This window comes from Brassica oleracea, chromosome C6, assembly GCF_000695525.1.
Source record: "Brassica oleracea var. oleracea cultivar TO1000 chromosome C6, BOL, whole genome shotgun sequence".
Lineage (NCBI taxonomy): Eukaryota > Viridiplantae > Streptophyta > Magnoliopsida > Brassicales > Brassicaceae > Brassica > Brassica oleracea.
Window position 1 is genome coordinate 24,406,437 of NC_027753.1, and position 18,442 is coordinate 24,424,878.

At 39.6% G+C, this 18,442-nt stretch overlaps 3 protein-coding genes and 1 pseudogene across 3 annotated transcripts; 3 read left to right on the forward strand and 1 right to left on the reverse strand.

The window, feature by feature from the left end:
- The window catches only part of LOC106297804, a 12,467-nt pseudogene extending 6,934 nt beyond the window's left edge, over positions 1–5,533 (forward strand).
- Positions 5,534–6,524: 991 nt separating this feature from the next.
- LOC106300751 (pentatricopeptide repeat-containing protein At1g80270, mitochondrial) lies at positions 6,525–9,046 on the forward strand. The gene is made up of 4 exons (XM_013736957.1): positions 6,525–6,632; positions 6,748–6,818; positions 6,952–7,501; positions 7,576–9,046. The coding sequence occupies exons 2-4, from the start codon at positions 6,790–6,792 to the stop codon at positions 8,821–8,823; spliced, it is 1,827 nt and encodes a 608-aa protein (XP_013592411.1). The 5' UTR covers positions 6,525–6,632; positions 6,748–6,789; the 3' UTR covers positions 8,824–9,046.
- A 3,089-nt stretch (positions 9,047–12,135) lies between these two features.
- Positions 12,136–15,391, forward strand: LOC106300091 (ADP,ATP carrier protein 1, chloroplastic-like). The gene is made up of 5 exons (XM_013736162.1): positions 12,136–13,008; positions 13,366–13,620; positions 13,690–13,833; positions 13,918–14,265; positions 14,803–15,391. The coding sequence occupies exons 1-5, from the start codon at positions 12,244–12,246 to the stop codon at positions 15,139–15,141; spliced, it is 1,851 nt and encodes a 616-aa protein (XP_013591616.1). The 5' UTR covers positions 12,136–12,243; the 3' UTR covers positions 15,142–15,391.
- A 55-nt stretch (positions 15,392–15,446) lies between these two features.
- On the reverse strand, positions 15,447–17,998 carry LOC106300092 (katanin p60 ATPase-containing subunit A1-like). The gene is made up of 7 exons (XM_013736163.1): positions 17,741–17,998; positions 17,066–17,549; positions 16,776–16,973; positions 16,392–16,636; positions 16,143–16,301; positions 15,974–16,061; positions 15,447–15,880 (listed from the first exon to the last, which is right to left on the reverse strand). Exons 1-7 carry the CDS (start codon positions 17,872–17,874, stop codon positions 15,599–15,601), a joined length of 1,590 nt encoding a protein of 529 aa, XP_013591617.1. The 5' UTR covers positions 17,875–17,998; the 3' UTR covers positions 15,447–15,598.
- Between the last annotated feature and the right edge of the window lie 444 nt (positions 17,999–18,442).

Genomic DNA, 18,442 nt, shown 5'->3' on the forward strand with positions numbered 1-18,442 from the left:
GCTCTTGGTGACTGTTTTAATCCATAGATTGCTTTCTTCAACCTTAGGACATTTCCTGGCTTGACCATGTCTTCCATACCAGGTGGTGGCCTCATATAGACCTCATCTTCCAGCTCTCCTTGAAGAAAAGCATTCTTGACATCCATCTGCCACAAATCCCACTCCAAGTTCACAGCAACTGAGAGTAGAATCCTTATGGTATGAAGTTTAGCTACTGGTGCAAATGTGTCTAGGTAGTCTTTTCCATAGACTTGAGTGTATCCCTTTGCTACTAGTCTTGTCTTCTTCCTCTTTGGTTGTCTTCACACCAGAGTAGGCGGCTGGTGACTGCTTTCTTTCCATTGGGAAGCTCAGTCTCATACCAAGTGTCATTCTTGATCATGGCTCCAAATTCATCTCCAACTGAGTTTCTCTATTCTTCATGCTCCATAGCTTCTTCATAAGTTGTTGGAACATAGTCTTGATCCAGATTGCTGACGAAGACTACATGCTCTTGAGGATAACTTGCAAAAGAACATGTTACTTGGATAGGGTGAGCCACAACATTGCTGTTGAAGTACACTCTGGTGTCGACCCACTTGGATAGTTTCTTCATTCTGGTACTCCTACTCAGTGGTTGAATTTGTTGAGGTTCTGCTTCATTTCCATCACTTTGCGTCTCCATTTGAGTCTGAGCATCTGCTTCTGATTGTATCTCATCTTGATCATGTGCAGGCTGCACCTCATTCCCATTGCCCCCCTCATGATCAGGATGAGTGAATCCAACATCTTCTACTGTTTCTTCTACAGATTGTGTTGGGACTTCCCTGATCTTCTCTGGGTCTTTTAGTAAACTGATGCCAAGATTCTCCATGATACACCTCAAGTTATGTGCCCTATCCGAGGGTGTTTGAGATAGATCTTTGAGCTTGTCCCAACTCTTCTCCTCATAATAGCCTCTGGATTCCACAAACTTTACATCTCTGGAGATCAGAACCCTTCTTGATTCTGGAACATAACACTTGTAGCCCTTTTAAGTAGTAGAGTAGCCAATGAATAAGGCTTTAGTACTCCTAGCTTCAAGTTTGTTTCTCAGTTCACCTGGCTGCAAAACATAGCACAAGCACCCAAATACACGCAAGTGATTCAGAAAGGGTTTTCTATGGTTCAATACCTCATATGGAGTACAATCACCAAGCACTCTTGTTGGTGTGCGATTTATAAGATAGCAAGCAGTCATGACTGCATCACTCCAGAATCTCTTGGGCACATTGGTGTAGAACATCATACACCTAGCTACCTCCATAAGATGTTTATTTTTCCTCTCAGCTGCACCATTTTGTTGTGGTGTGTATGGGCAGCTGGTTTGATGAATAATTCCATGTTTAGCTAGATGATTTTTGAAGGTTGTGCTTGTGTATTCTCCCCCATTATCTGACCTGAATACTTTGATCTTAACATTGAATTGATTAGTTATGTAATTCTGAAAATTAATAAAAACATCTAGCACCCTATCTTTAGTTTGAATCATAGTCAGCCAAGTACACTTAGATTTTTGATCTATAAAGGTGACAAAATATCTATGATTTTTCCTAGAAGTGCATGGAGCAGTCCAGATATCAAAATGTATAAGATCAAAGCAGTTTTCATAGATTGTAGATGACTTATGGAAAACAGTCTTGCAATGTTTGCCAAGAATACATGCTTCACAGCCATCACTTTTAAAAGAAACATCAGTTAATAAAAGGTTCAGTGCACGAGAATGGAGGTGGCCTAGCCTAGCATGCCATAATACATCATGATCTAAAACAGGAATTGAAGTAAAAGCAGAAGATAAATTGGAGACAGGCTTGATGTCTTCAAGTAGGTACAAGTCCTCCTTTGTAACACCTTTGCCAATCAACTTAAGGGTCTCAATATCCTGAAACACAACCTCATTAGGACTAAAAATCACATTGCAATTCAAATCAGTGGTGGCTCTCTTGATTGATAAAAGATTTGAAGCAAACGCTGGCATGTAAAAAGCTATATTATCTTTTTCAAACAACTTAAGAGTTCCTACACCTTTAATTGGTATTTTATCTCTATTGGCAATCATGACATTACCTAAGATAGGTTCTATGTTTTTAATCAACTTAGCATCACTAATCATGTGGTGAGAACCTCCTGAGTCTATAACTAAAGGCTTAACACTACTAGATGTATGCGGTTGATGTACTGATGTACCAAGAGCCTTAGGCAATTTATATGATGCACTGAGAGAGATACCAAGTGCGTTACCAGACTCTTTGAGAGTTTTGATGAGTGCATCAATGTCTGACTTCTTGATGGAATCATCTTGTGTAGCTCTCACGGCTGAGTCTCCACTGAATGTCAATGTCTTCCCATCACCATTAGTTGTATTCCGCACATAAGTGGATGGTCCCCCCCATCTCACCAGAGAAGTTAGCTCTTGCATCAGCTTGGGAAGTTCTGAACTTTTGAGGCTTGAGGTGTGGATGAAGAATCCAGCACTTGTCTTTGCCATGACCTTTCTTCTTGCAGTGATCACACACCCAAACCTTCTTATCTTCTGGTTTGTAAGACCCCTTATTAGATGTGCCATCAGCTTTTGTCTCAGTACCTTTGTGAGCTTGGTTAGCCATGGTGAGCTCCCCTCTTCCTCCAAAGATACCCACTGATCCTTGCTCCTTTTGTATCTGTGCACACACCTCTTCAAGTGATGGAAGTTCCTTGCTCCTGAGGATGTGCTTGATTAGATCATTGTACCCTGGATTAAGGGTGAAAAGGAGTGCAAAGACCTTGTCTTGCTCTCTCCTTACATTCAACACATCATGATCAACAGTCCCTGGCCTTAACATCTCAAGCTCAGCCCACAAAGATCTGAACTTCCCAAAGTGTTTATCATAGTCAGTGTCCTCTTGAATAAGAGTATTGATAGCCCTCATGACTTCAAACACTCTATTGATGTTAGAAACATTGCCATACACCTTCTGGAGTGTATCCCATAGCTCCTTAGAAGTTTCACAGTAGGAGTAAGCTTCCAAGATTGAGGTTTCAAGACTGTTCTGGATGATAGACAACACCATGAGATCCTCCTGACCTCTTTTCTTGTCTTCAGCGGCAGCACCAACAGCATCTTCTTTTCCATCCTCTCCTAGCATGGTCTTTTTCTTTGGGTTCTTGCCCTCCTCAACTACCACCCAGAGTCCTCTGCCTCCAAAAGCAGTTTTGACAAGCCTTGCCCACAGTAAGTAGTTAGTTCCCTTAAGGGTAACTGGAATCACAATCATCTTTGAGTTATTATCCATCAGGAACAACTCAAGATTCAGCAAGAAAAGAGAAAAATATGGTGATTTGCGGATGAGAAGCTCAAGAACAGTTCAAGAACAGTTATTATCCAGTGGGTAAAGAAATAAATTTTAAAAAATAATCAAAGATTCGCGGAAGTAATGTTTGAGAATGAGTAGAGAATAAGGTTTCTGGAGCTATTATGCTCTGATACCATGAAAGTTTAAGAGATTTAAGAGAAATCAGATGAAGAACATGATGAGAGAATAGAGAGAGAGACACACAAGAATGAGGAACTTATTTTCTTAATCTTTTTGTTTACACATACAATGGTTTTATATAAACATCAAACTCAAAAGAGATAATAAGATTTGCTGGATAATTGGGTATTCTAGAGGCTCCATCAGCTCTTTTTTCGTCTCAACAACTCAACCTCTTCATGTCATAACTCAGCCACCTCATGTAACTCAGCCGCCTCATGTCATAATTCAGCCACCTCATGTAATTCAGCCACCTCATGTAACTCGGCCACCTCATGTCATAACTGAGCCACCTTATATTAATCTTATTCATGTCTTCATGTCAATAACTTCTACGAAATTTCTGCTTGTTAGTGGTTTTCTTATGTATCCTTGTTCTATTGTCCTATGTGTGCTCATACAAACCCAATTAACTCCAAATTGTAATGGTTATATATACCGGAATTAATTAGAAATTCAGCTGATGCCATGCTGTTAAACAGTGCTGATTCATTAGTGGTATCTATTTCCAGAAAATGTTGTTTAGACAAAGACAAAGATGACAAGAGTAACGTTATACCCCTTTCCTCAATTCGTAAAAGCCGCCCTAACAACTTTGGGATAGACTGCCTCGAGTCTCTGAAATTCACATACAAGGTCTAGAGAAAGACATTTACTCATTCCAACCAATTGCAACGTATTAGCTTAAAACATGGTTGCATCTGTCTGTATTTAAGGATCTGAACTATATTCTCTTTTTAAGGTGCCATGGCCGCTTGAACTGATTGCCAACAGTGAGGCCATAAAGAAGTATAACCAGGTAACCCTTTCTCATCCAGCTATTCTTCTAGGGAAGACATTTTGTTGTTCTGTCTTAATTATTTTAAATGAAAACAGGTGATGGGATTTTTGTTGAAGGTCAACCGAGAAAAATATGTGCTTGATAAAGCATGGAGGTGGATGTGGAAGGTCCTTTGATATCGCTCTCTTGAACTCATTTCTACCATTTTAGAATGCTTCATGTGACATTCAAGTCCAGTTTCAAAGAGCCTAATCAGTCTTTTAATCAATACTGATGAATATAATTAGTAATCAATCATAATAGTGTGGTTTAGTTTGATAAACTTAGTGACTTGGTGCGTTTTGTGTATAATAGGGTAAAGGCTCTGCAGCCAAAATCCGCAAGCACCACTGGTTACTGGAACAGAAGCTCCTCAGTTTTGTGGATGCTTTTCATCAATATGTAATGGATAGGGTATGTTCTGATACTACATCATTGGTTGTTTTTAGTTGGAGTAATATAAGTTAATATGGAAAACTTGTCGGGGCGTAAACTGGATATTTGTGAGGCAGGTATATCACACGGCATGGCGTGAACTATGCGAAGCTATGGCAAAAGCAGGATCTCTGGAGGAGGTCATATATGTACACGAGACCTACTTGTTATCGATTCAGAGGCAATGCTTTGTGGTTCAAGAAAAGTTGGTAATGATCTCTTTTTGATTGCATAAATAATATGAATTTTGTGGCTCTATAAAAAAACAAAGTGTTTTGGTGTGTTTTGTTTAGTGGGCAATCATCGCAAGTCGTTTCAACATGATTCTTGGACTAGCACTAGAATTCTACTCAATACACTAGAATTCTACTCAATACAACAGACACTGAGCAGCGGAGGAGCAGCTTCAACGATCGAAGCAAGATGCGAAATGGAAATAGAGCACATTGAGAAACAATTTGAAGACTGCATTGCTTTCCTCCTTAGAGTAAGAACAGCTTATCTAAAACTCTTTATGTTCTTGTAACTTGACCTCTCATGGTTGGTAATAAAGGGGTTGGTTAATGGGAAATTGAACTTGCAGGTATTGTCTTCGAAGCTGAATGTGGGACACTTTCCTCATTTGGCTGATTTAGTGACCAGAATTAATTACAATTACCACTATATGCCTGACACCGGAAGCTCCATTAGTGCTTCTGGAGCAGAGACCAAGTCTTCCAGAACTTTGAGTGCCAAATCTGATGTCTGAATCAACTAATCAGAGACAGACAGGGGAATTGTTGTCAAAGCATTGTAGGAGTTTGTAGCACTGTTTCATAGTAGCATCCAAAGCTTGGAGGTTGGTCACTGTTTTTAATTAGACATTATCCGTAAGATGTGTGTAGATGCAGATTAGACATTTTCCAGCTTGTTGATGTTTATGTACATGTAAAAAGGTATTTGAGCAAAAAGAGAAGAAGAAGAATCCATTACCGTTAAAGGTTAACAAAGAGTGTGATTGGCGAAATTGGAGTAATTTGGAATAACTAAATTTAGAGAAAATTAGAGGAAAAGAAATAGAGGGAATGCACTAAATTTTCTGACTCTTATAGAAAAGAGAGAAATATATTACTCTACAAAATTATTTACTATTTGAACCGAGTTTGGTCGGATTCCAGTGAGAAAGACAAAACTCGTCGGTGGATTAGTTCGAAGACGGTTATTAGATCGGAAAGATCTTTGTCGGTTACAAGTCGGCTAGAATTTCTAGCCGCAAGTGTGTGTCTTGATGTTTGAATCTCTTTCTCTTTGTTTCCTCCTCTTCGGTGATCCGCATCTATCGTTGCCTTAGGTTACTGTGCTCTAATGGGTTTTATCTCGTCGGGCCGAGTAACTATCCCGATGAATTGAGCCGCTAAACTGGATGTGTTTAGTCGTTCCTAATAGTTAGCTAAAAAGAGTCATAAGCCGAGCTGATGTATTGTCTTGGGTCTCGTCGAGTCGATGTTCTGGATTTGAAAGGCCAGATCTACTATCTTATGGACTTTGTGTAGGGATGCAATCCATCTCCTACATTTATCCTCGCCAAACTAAAATGATTTTACCTGATTGGTTTTATTTCAGAGATGAAAATTGTTTTTCCTCTAATTTTTTACTCCAATACACAGTCAGAGCCGAAGGGTTTCAGGCTTTCAGCACATACTTTAAAAGCCCATCTGGTGAGCCTGGTGTCGAGAGACGCTTATCCGAGGACAAAACCGTCATTCCCGAAAAGAGCGTAAAAACCCTAAACCCTTCTCATTTCATCAACACACAACTCTCTGTTCTCATTTCTTCTTCTTCTTTGTCGACTCCAATTTCACACGACTGTAAGCTTCTTCGCTTTTACTTTTCGAATCTGATCTATTGCTTACTGTATCTAAAGCTTCTTTTTGTTACTGTTTAGTCTGATCTTTGTGTTTTGTTTTTGCTTTGTTCAAATAGCAATCAGATAAAAATTGCAGTGATCGTTTCGAGGGACCAATCATGTTCGCCCTTTCCAAGGTTTTGCGGAGGTTAGAATCTCTCTCTCTCTCTCTCGTTTTGATCCGAAAGATATCTCCTTTTTAGGCTTTCGCTTTGTTGCAATCTAGCAAAAAGGTTCCTTTTTTTTTGTCTGTGTTGAGTTGTATTGATACTAATTTTCAGATCCCAGAGACTCCGACTTGGTGCTTGTACTAATGCTGTTTATTCAAAACAAGAGATACCATCCGGAGAAAGAAGCTTCTTCACTCTTCAATCCCATTCCTTTGTTCACGATCAACAACTTGAACCCCTTCCAAGAGTTCACCACATGTCTTCTATGAGTAAACGTCTTCTCTCCTCGAGTGCCGGCACTAAAAGTGATCAAGAGGAAGATGACGACCTCGAAGACGGTTTCTCCGAACTTGAAAATTCCAAATCAGGCCAAGAGTCCACTACTAGTAGTAGTGATGAGAGTGACGTTGATGAGGGGAAGCTCTCTGCTGATGAAGAAGAAGAGCTGGAGCTAGACCTCACTGAAACCGATGATAGTAGAAAGACTTTAGAAAAGAAGCAATCCGAGCTTTTCAAGGCCATTGTCTCTGCAGGGGGTCTCTCTGTAGGCAGTGCGCTTGATAAATGGGTGGAAGAAGAAGGAAATGAGATCAGCCGCACTGACGTTGCTAAAGCCATGCTCCAGCTACGTAGGCGTCGCATGTACGGAAGAGCCTTACAGGTAAACTTTACTTGTTGTTGTGTTGACTTGGATGTGTTCCAACGCTTTTGCTTGTGTTTTCTGTTTTCCTATAGATGTCAGAGTGGTTGGAGGCAAATAAGAAGATCGAAATGAACGAGAGAGACTACGCTTCTCGGTTAGATCTGATTGTTAAAACGCGTGGCTTGGAGAAGGGAGAAGCTTACGTGGACAAGATCCCCAAATCCTTCAGAGGGGAAGTGATGTACCGCACCCTCCTGGCGAACTGTGTGGTTGCTTGCAACGTCAAGAAGTCTGAGCTTGTCTTCAACAGAATGAAGGACTTGGGATTCCCTCGCTCTGGCTTCACTTGCGATCAGATGCTTCTCCTCTACAAGAGAGTCGACAGAAAGAAGATCTCTGACGTGCTTCTCCTCATGGAGAAAGAGAACGTGAAGCCGAGTCTCCTCACTTACAAAATCTTGATTGACGTCAAAGGGTCGTCTAACGACATAAAGGGGATGGAGCAGGTTGTGGAGACGATGAAAGACGAAGGCGTTGAGCCTGACTTCAACACGCAAGCTATCATCGCTAGGCACTACTCGGTAGCTGGGCTTAAGGAGAAAGCAGAGAGTGTTTTGAAAGAGATGGAAGGGGAAAGCTTAGAGGCGAACCGCAGAGCGTTCAAAGATTTGCTATCCATCTACGCCTCTCTCGGGAGAGAAGACGAGGTGAGGAGAGTGTGGAAGATCTGCGAATCGAAGCCTCGCTTTGAGGAGTCTCTTTCTGCGATCCAAGCTTTTGGGAAGCTCGATAAGGTGCAAGAGGCAGAGGAGATTTTCGAGAAGGTTATCAAGATGGACAGAAGGGTTTCTTCAAACACTTTCTCTGTTCTCCTGAGGGTGTACGTGGATCACAAGATGCTCTCAAAGGGGAAGGATCTGGTCAAGCGAATGGCGGAGAGCGGTTGCAGGATCGAGGCGTCTACATGGGATGCGCTCATCAGGCTATACGTGGAAGCAGGGGAAGTTGAGAAGGCTGATTCTCTGCTGAGCAAGGCGTCGAAACAGAGCCATACGAAGCTGATGATGAGCTCGTTCATGTACATCATGGACGAGTACGCGAAACGGGGAGATGTTCATAACACGGAGAAGATATTCCAGAAGATGAGGGAGGTTGGGTATACATCTCGGCTTAGGCAGTTCCAGGCACTCATGCAGGGTTACTCGAACGCTAAAGCTCCTGCGTATGGGATGAGAGATAGAATGAAGGCTGATAATATCTTTCCGAACAAGGCTATGGCTGCACAGTTGGCTCAAGGTGATCCGTTTAAGAAGACAGCTATCTCTGATATTCTGGATTGAGTCAGACTCTTTCCTCCTACTCCTTTTGTTCTTTCTGCTTGCTCCTCTTGTCTTTCTAACGTTTAGTTTGAGGCTTTGCTTAGGTACTGTATTTTTTTTAATGTTTCTGTTTGGGTTATTTGGTGGTCGATTCACTTCAGAAACCTCCAAGCTTCAAACAATAAATTGGGGTAGTCTGGTTTTATGAGTAACTTAGAATAAAAAAGATGGAATGTTACTCATCTTTTAACTGATAAATAAATAGAAGACTCCAAACAATAACTCTGGTTATGAATTATGATGAATGATACACAACTACTTAGACTTCAGCTGATCACTCAGCCACTCAGAAAGACCTTGAAGCAAGTGCATTAGCTCATAGAGTAATGGGCAAGATGGTAAGGTTGTCAACTCTGTTGAGGAAAAAGGGAATGCTTGTGTATGCGTGTGTGACAGAGAATGAACCATTTCAAACCTTTTTTGTGTCCAAGTCCAGTAATGAGTGAGAGTATTGCTGCTAGCTTTGGTTCTGATCACTTTTGTTTGTAAACGGGCCTAACTGAACATCTAAAATGTCCAAGTCCAGTAATAACAGGATAAAGATGAATTATGCCTTTGCTTGCAAAGAGAGGATTCTTGAAAATGGCGTGGCATATACGGAGCCGTCGGAGGAGTTTTGTTTTGTAGAAAAAAAAAGACAAAAGAGAGAAACATCTTGGGCGGAAAGAGCAAAGCTGTCAAGGAAGGTTGTGACGTGTATACAAGAAACACCGTTTGTTTCTTTCTATTATCACCACACACACACACCCGGTACAAATATCTCTGGGTAAAAAGTGCAATTTTGCTTGCATGTATATGAAGAACCGTTATTACGTCGCCAAGTGGAAGATCTCATTACCGTTGGGTTGTAATAAAAGGAATATTGGGAATGGAGGGAATCGATTGGATCTTTTTAGGTCAGCAACACGCTCCCTCCCATGCCTCTTTCCCTCCTTGTGATATTTCTTCGGCAAGTTGGGTGCACTGACAATCGGAGCCGTCTCTTTCATCCCACGGCTGCCAATTATCCTCTTCATCAAAATTATCGATTTTTTTGTTTGAATATGAAAACATAAATTATATCGATTTTTCTTACAGAAAGATCCGTGAGTCATTTTTCTTTGAAGTATCACAAAAAATCATTTATTTCAAAAGATACAAAATATACTGTATATTAGGAACAAAAACATTTATTTGCATCATAATTAATCACTAAAAACATGTGTTTGCATGGATTGGTGATTAAACTCTAATAGAAAAAGAGAAAGATGCAGCTCAAGACACAGTCGGTGCAGGGGCGGATGTAGAGCAAAATTTTACTGGGGGGCAAATCATATGTAAATACACATATAAAGCTAAAACATGATTTTCAATAAACGTAAATAACAAAATTCTGGGCAAGTTACAATGAATTTAATAATTTTATAGGGGGCAAGTGCCACGCTTAGAGCATCTCCAAAAGAACTCTCTATTTTAGACTTTACAAAACTCTATATTTGAAGTTTCAAGGTGTTCTTCTCCAAAAGTAAAATTTCAAATTTAACTTCAAAATTATTTATAATTTATACTATGGTCTTTATATTTGTCATAATTAATATAAATCAATAAAACTTTTATAAATAACTAGCACATATATATAAATATTACAGTAATATTAATTAATAAAATATTATACTAAAATATAAAATTATAAATAGAAATACATAATTAAATATTAAACTACAAGCAAAATAACACATTATTCCATAAAATTATTTTCGTAATGGTCCATTTTCGGTTACACAAAATTTGTTTAGACAATATTTTAGAGGTTCCGAAGAAAATTTACTAGACTATTAGTGTTGTTGTAATATTTAAATTTGTGTAATAATTATGTCTTCATGAATCTTTTTTTTTTTTTTTAAATTATTAAGTTTCTTTTGTAATATTCTTGTTGTCTGATTCTAGTTTTAGATATTATAAATCTTATTTAAAATTTTTTATTTAATTTTACGTGTCAAATTTGAATTTATTAAAATAGATTTTAAATATTTATGATATACAAAGTTTTACAAAATAAAACGATAAATTTGAAAATACTTGAAAATCATAAATATGATGTGTAATTAATTATAAGGACCAAAATGCAAATAAAAAGATGAAACTTCAAATTTAGAGTTTTGAGTAGTGAAACTCCAAATATGAAGTTTCACTTCTTAAAAATCTAAATTTGAAGTTTTCAAGTTTCTTTTTAGAGAACAAAAAATTTTATATTTAAAGTTATAGAATTTCTTTTGAAGATGTTCTTGGTAGAACGGCCGCTGAGTCGGTGACATCTTTTTCATATGTCATTTGTTATTCAAAATCGTATCCCCCTAGATTAGATGATGCGCCTCTTGAAAACATTTAGACCACCTTCATACCTTTCCAGCGAATATATGTTTTCTAACTGGTCCTTGGAATAGAATTATGTGATATTAAAGTTGACAAAATGACGCAAAATAAATAAATTGCCACTAAAATGTACTCCATATAAGAGTTTGGTCAGCTTATTTCCTTTTGTCGTCTTTTTTTGGGCCGCCGTCAGAAATGAACTCAGGATGCAAATTCCTTTACGTTTGAAAAGGGAAAAACAATCGAGTGTAGGACTAACTGTGATGCTCGACCAAATCAAGGAAGATAATCAATCCAAAATCTATTTTGTTTTGACACTTGACATAAATATTTTTCACATGAAGGTTTATATTGTCTATTTTGCAATGGTACGCAAACTAATTCTATAAGAACATACCGACCACCCTGATAGTAAACATAAAAATTTGACAAAGACAAACGAAGTTCGAAACTCTGGAATAAATTCCATCTGATTACACTATAAAAACCTGGAAAATATGAATAAATAATAGTACTATTTTCTTAATATTAAATTATATAACACGTGATTTAATTTGGGTAAAGTAAATAGAGCATTATTTAGCCACCTAACTCAAAAGAAAAGAAAGTCGTTGCCACCCACCAAGCCTCTAGTAATAAATAATCCCAAAAGGGTCATTACAGTCATTTTAACTTGTGAATTTGAGGGTAAAACAGAAATTTGCTGTATCACCCTCTTGAGACTTTTTCTACCATGAAATGATGAAATAAAAAAACTCACATGGACATGGTTGAACAACACGACCGCAAATTTATCCTTCCCGAGACCAATTTTATTTCCTTAAATCCGAAAAATTAGCTTATTTAGCATTCAGACAGTGACCTTTTAGTGTTTTTTTTATTACATCCTGTAAATATCTCATTGGCAAAAAAAAAAAAAAAAAACTATATTCTTTCTTCTTCTTCGCACTACCCACTCACCTCCTCCTTTTATCATCATCATCATCTCCTCTCACATTTCTCTCCGTGTATTTTCCCAAAGAGAGAGAGATGGAAGCGGCGATACAAACCAGAGGAATCCTCTCCTTACCCGCCAAACCCATCGGAGCGAGAAGAAGCCTTCTCCACCCATCCCACGGCTTAAAGCATAGACTTTTCTCCTCCAAGCCAAGAACTCCACCCGCCTTGTCTCTCTCCTTCAAGAAAGCTCAATCCTTTGACCCAAAGATTTCCATTTCCCACAAGGAGAGAACCACCGAGTTCATATGCAAGGCGGAGGCAGACGGAGGAGCTCTGCTCAACGAAGGCGACACGGCAGCGATTGTACCATCACCAAAGATCTTCGGCGTGGAGGTCACAACGTTGAAAAAGATTATACCTTTAGGTTTAATGTTCTTTTGCATTCTATTCAACTACACGATCCTGAGGGACACGAAGGACGTCTTGGTCGTAACGGCTAAAGGAAGTTCGGCAGAGATTATACCTTTCTTGAAGACGTGGGTCAATCTCCCTATGGCTATTGGGTTCATGCTCCTCTACACCAAGCTCTCCAATGTTCTCTCCAAGAAGGCTCTCTTTTACACCGTTATTATCCCTTTCATCATCTACTTTGGGGCCTTTGGTTTCGTTATGTACCCTCTCAGCAACTATATTCACCCGGATGCTCTTGCTGATAAGCTCCTTGCTGCTCTCGGTCCAAGGTTCATGGGTCCTCTTGCTATCTTGAGGATTTGGAGTTTCTGTTTGTTTTATGTCATGGCTGAGCTTTGGGGTAGTGTGGTTATTTCAGTTCTCTTCTGGGGCTTTGCTAATCAGGTGATTACTCTGCCCTGTAGATTTTTTTTTTTTTTTTGTGTGCCTCTCAGACATAGGCCAGTTAAGTATTGGCCTATGTCCCTAAAAATTTTTGGTAAAAATAATTTCAATTTTGTAAAAAAAATTATTGAAATTCTTACTAAATAGTCTACAGCCCCAAAATCTCAAAATCTCAGAGATGTTCATTTTGTTGGTTGGTGTGTGTATGGTTTGATGACATGCTTTATTAATTATTACTGTAATAGTTTTTCATTGCAGCTGAGTTTGTTGATGTGTAATCATGCAGCATATATGATTACAAGTCAGTGGTTTGTGAGTTTTTTTCATATAGAAGTGGTTCGTTCACTCTCTTTGCAGATCACAACTGTGGATGAAGCCAAGAAATTCTATCCCTTGTTCGGACTTGGAGCCAATGTTGCGCTGATTTTCTCCGGAAGAACGGTGAAATACTTTTCTAACTTGAGAAAGAATCTTGGTCCTGGAGTTGATGGCTGGGCAGTTTCATTGAAAGCCATGATGAGCATTGTGGTGGGAATGGGGCTTGCCATCTGTTTCCTCTATTGGTGGGTTAATAGATACGTTCCTCTTCCAACTCGTAGCCTGAAGAAGAAGGTAATGGCATGCAGAAGTTTGTTTTTGCTGCTTAGAGGGCTCTTCTGATTTGTTTCCTCTTTTTTACAGAACAAACCAAAGATGGGAACGATGGAGAGCTTGAAGTTCTTGGTGTCATCACCATACATTAGGGATCTTGCTACTTTAGTGGTAGCGTATGGTATTAGTATCAACCTTGTGGAAGTCACATGGAAATCAAAGCTTAAAGCTCAGGTATGTTACAGCACCTCATCTATTACCACCCTTGCATTCACATTGCTTTAGCTTTTTAATTTTCCTTCTTTATACTCTGAGCAGTTTCCTAGCCCGAACGAGTACTCGGCGTTTATGGGTGACTTCTCAACCTGCACTGGTATTGCAACATTCACAATGATGCTTCTCAGTCAATACGTATTTGATAAGTATGGTTGGGGAGTAGCTGCAAAGATCACCCCAACTGTTCTGTTATTGACTGGCGTTGCCTTCTTCTCTCTGATACTGTTTGGTGGCCCATTCGCACCACTTGTTGCCAAGCTTGGTATGACTCCGCTGCTTGCAGCTGTTTATGTTGGTGCTCTCCAGAATATCTTCAGCAAGAGTGCCAAGTACAGCTTGTTCGATCCTTGTAAAGAAATGGCTTACATCCCCTTGGATGAGGATACCAAGGTTTGCTAATCTTTCTTCTTTTTAAAAAAGCTCATTGAAGAAATGAATTTGTGTGTCGCTGGGCATTCGGGTTTCGGGTAATTCGGTTGGAGTGTTTAGGACCCGTTTAGGAACCGGACATTTTTTGGATCAGACCGGATCGGGTAATGTCGGGTTGGGGTCGAGTTCCTATTTTTTTTATAAAATCTGAAGTGGAACCAAATTAGAAATAGTTCGGCTTTGGTTTGGGTTTAAAACCAAAAAAACCGAGAAAACTGAAAACCCAAGTTAAAACTGGAAAACCCCAAAAAATATTAAGGTTTTTATATATTTTTATTTATAAAGTATATTATATATAAATAAAAATAATTAATTTTTTATTATATTTCAAATATTCGGTTCGTTTGGTTTTCGGTTCGGTTGCGGTTTTTCGGATTTAGAAAAATAGAAACTGTTCGGGTTTTTGTAAATTTGGTTCGGTTTCGGTTTTCGGGTTTAGGATAATATGCCCAGGACTATGTGTGTCCTTTAGCTTGAGGGTTGTGGCTTTGTTTGCAGGTTAAAGGGAAAGCTGCAATTGATGTGGTTTGCAACCCGTTAGGGAAATCAGGGGGTGCTCTAATACAGCAGTTCATGATCTTATCCTTTGGATCACTAGCCAATTCAACACCATACCTAGGAATGATACTGTTGGTCATTGTCACTGCATGGTTAGCTGCAGCTAAGTCACTGGAGGGACAGTTCAATGCCTTGAGGTCTGAAGAAGAGCTGGAGAAGGAAATGGAGAGAGCTTCATCGGTGAAGATACCTGTTGTGTCTCAAGAGGAAGGTGGAAACGGTTCCCTTGGAGAATCTACAAGCAGTTGGCCTGAGAAATCAGCTCCCACCAACATATAAACAACAAAAGGGTTTTTGATATTTGATTTTAGGAAAGATGAAATCAAAATAAAGAGTTTGAGTCACAAAAAGACTCTCAAACATTGGCTCTTTTGCACCACCACTCCACTCTTTTTAGTCTTTAGTTTTTTGAACATTTATCTTCATTTCAGTTTGATCTTAAGTTCGAAGTTTTTTCCTTAAACTTGTCATGTGTATTGTTTTAATTATTCAAGTAGATGATTGATTATCATGCAATCCTTGTCTTGTCTCTCTGAACCTAAAATTAAAAAAAAAATAGTATTTTTTATGAATAACATACAGTCTTTTTTTCAAGTTTGAATAGACGTAATGCAGAAACAACATAAGGTTATGATAAATGGCAAATTAATAAATAACAATATAAACAAACACAAAACGCTCACACATTACTTTGTTTTAATGAAAAAAAAAAGTGGATTGGTTTAAGCTTAAGGGTTTAGGCGGATCCAAACTCAGAGAGCCACTTCTCGTGTTTCTCGATGTCCGAGGAAGACACACTGGGTTGCACTTTCCTAATGGCCTCTTCGAAATCACACATAGCCACAGGATCGTTTGAGATATCGTCCTTTGACATGTTCTTTATCTCATCCCTGGTTTTCCCTGCTATCTTCCTTCTCATCCCGTTCATTGACGCGTCCCTGCACACGTTCGTCAGATCATCTCCACTGTACCCTTCTGTTCTCCTAGCCACATCTTCAATGTTCACATCACTCGCCACCTGAAACAACACACACATAACCCATCCATTACATATATGCTGCATGCATCTATCCAACAGAGATATTATTAGTATTCATATCACAAAACTAACCTCAACTGTTCTCAGATTGATATTGATTAGAGCCTTCCGACTTTCTAAATCTGGAAGTGGGATGTATATACGTTTTTCCAGCCTCCTCCTGCATAGGGCTCAAGAGTCAGCAGACTCGTTATATTTGAGCACGTTAAAAAACAATAAAAGAAGAAGAATATAAGGAAACCTGAGAGCTTCGTCTATGTCCCAAGGGAAATTGGTAGCTGCCAACACCATCACTATTTTGCGACTACCATCTTCATTTGTCGCTGTATTGCTCACTCCATCTACTTGAACTAGGAGTTCCGATTTCACCCTTCTTGATGACTCATGCTCTCCTGAACCCCTGCATCCATACACACACACATTCACCAGATCACAAATGCATTCAATTCGGTATTGAAATCAATCTCTGTGTCATGAACAAAATAATTACCCCCGGGAATTGCAAAGAGAGTCGATCTCATCAATAAAAATTGTGCTGGGAGCATATGCCCTGGCAAGATCAAACAGGCATCTGACCATCCGCTCACTCTCTCCCCGCCATTTTGAAGCTAACGTAGCAGAAGAGACGTTGAAGAAGGTGGTACCACACTCGGTTGCAACTGCTTTTGCCAACAGAGTTTTACCCGTCCCAGGAGGACCAAACATGAGAACTCCTTTCCACGGTCTCCTAATACCCTGAAGAGCAATCAAATTAAGCATCCCTCCATAACTAGAAAGTACATAACAGATGAACTGACACTTTCATTCTCTTCATTTCTTATATGGTTTGCTCCCGAGCCTAAGAATACACATCCACAAGAAACAAACAAAGTACCTGGAAGTATTCAGGCATCCATAAAGGAAGAACAACCGCTTCCTCAAGCAGCCTTTTGGCTTCAGACAAACCTGCAACATCATCCCAATGGACACCAGGAGTTGAGTCCAACACATCCCTTTCAAGCATAGCAGCCAGATCCTCATCAGGCCCTTCATACAATCCCCTTTTTGACTTCCCATCTTCACCATCACCATTCTAATAATCATCCCAAAAGCCACAAACTTTTAAATATCATTTGCAGTAAAGCATACAAAGAAGAAGAAAAGGCAGGACTAAATAAAACTTACAGTAGACTCAGGCTTGGGAGATTTGGAGGCAGCTCCTTTCTTTCCCACAGCGGAAGAGCGTGCACTTGCAGCAGCAGACTTACCGCCTCTCCCACCACGGGAAGCCGGAGCCGCCCGCGTTGTTGGGCCGCCACGAGCCCAAGCCCCATCGTTTGGTGACTTTCTCATACCGCTTTGGCCAGCCCTGGCGGGTCTTCGGCTAGCGACGTCACGAGTAGGAGGCCTCCAGACATCAGGATCATCGATTGGAGCACCGGAGGATGATGAGGAATTAGGATACTCATCCAAGGGCTGAAAGACAAAGGAGGAGGACTTGGTACTATTGATAGGAGGAGAAGAAGGACGGCTACGACCAGTGGGAGCTTCTTTAAACGCTCTCCTCTCTGCATCCAACTGCTTCACAACTTCGGTCTCTTCCATTACTGCCTTCTTGACGTTCATCCATTTCGTGCGTGACGTGGCATCGTCAAGGCTGTTTAAATGCCTAAAAGATAGTATATTTTTAGAAATTAACATAAAGACTGCCTTTTTTTTAATCTCTACCAATGTCATTGAGCAATGCAGTTTCTAAGGATTGGAGCTAGGGTCCATTAACATGAACAAAATCGAAGTAGCTAGGGGGGGTTGATAAAATGTTAGATTCGAGAGTGAAGAGAGAAGGAGGTGGTTAGTTACTTGTTGATCTGAGCAATGGCGCCATCGAAGAAGATGACTGAGGTGTCGTAGGAGCCTTCTAGTGCGTATTCTCTCGCTAATTTCAAGTGATCTTGTAGACCAGCCAACGAGTTATTGCTACTAGTACCCACCATTTCTCCCTTTGTTTCCCAGAAAAATTAGGGTTCGAAGCCTTGAGCTTCGATCTCGGGACCCCCTTCTTTCTCAGATTTCGGAGTGATGTGACTCGTCGGAACAAATGGGGAAGACAAAGTAGAAGAAGAAGAAGATGGAGGCCACGTAAATGATCCACTTAGTATAACTTTAATTCAAATTTAGATCCGGGCCCATTTAAGGCCCACTTTAAATCCACTAAAGCTTAATCATTGATTTTTAACTTTATTCTCTTCGTTCAAATTAAAGTTTGATACGACGAGAATTTTCCAAATGGCTAAAATCTCGAGTGTAACTAAGAGAATGACATTGATTCTGTAGCAAATTTATATTATAATAGTTGAGTTTTTGCTCACTCCCCAGCACGCCACATCTCACTTTTAAAAGCGTGAAAAAGTGTCAAGTCCATGATTCGAACACTGGTTATTAAGATATAAACACCAACATTTATACCACTAAGCTAAATGATACTTTGTACATTGATGACCGAACCTAATATATATTTATGAAGGTCGGAATCCTTTGGTTCTTCGGCTTCCTCTGAGGGTC

Coding starts and splice junctions, on each gene's coding strand:
- LOC106300751 (XM_013736957.1), top strand. CDS start 6,790: ATGTTCGCCCTTTCCAAGGTTTTGCGGAG. Junction 6,819..6,951: donor CTTTCCAAGGTTTTGCGGAG/GTTAGAATCTCT, acceptor ACTAATTTTCAG/ATCCCAGAGACTCCGACTTG. Junction 7,502..7,575: donor TGTACGGAAGAGCCTTACAG/GTAAACTTTACT, acceptor GTTTTCCTATAG/ATGTCAGAGTGGTTGGAGGC.
- LOC106300091 (XM_013736162.1), top strand. CDS start 12,244: ATGGAAGCGGCGATACAAACCAGAGGAATCCTCTCCTTACCCGCCAAA. Junction 13,009..13,365: donor TCTGGGGCTTTGCTAATCAG/GTGATTACTCTG, acceptor CTCTCTTTGCAG/ATCACAACTGTGGATGAAGC. Junction 13,834..13,917: donor AATCAAAGCTTAAAGCTCAG/GTATGTTACAGC, acceptor TACTCTGAGCAG/TTTCCTAGCCCGAACGAGTA.
- LOC106300092 (XM_013736163.1), bottom strand. CDS start 17,874: ATGGTGGGTACTAGTAGCAATAACTCGTTGGCTGGTCTACAAGATCAC. Junction 17,550..17,740: donor GCCATTGCTCAGATCAACAA/GTAACTAACCAC, acceptor ACTATCTTTTAG/GCATTTAAACAGCCTTGACG. Junction 16,637..16,775: donor GGATGCCTGAATACTTCCAG/GTACTTTGTTTG, acceptor ATTGCTCTTCAG/GGTATTAGGAGACCGTGGAA.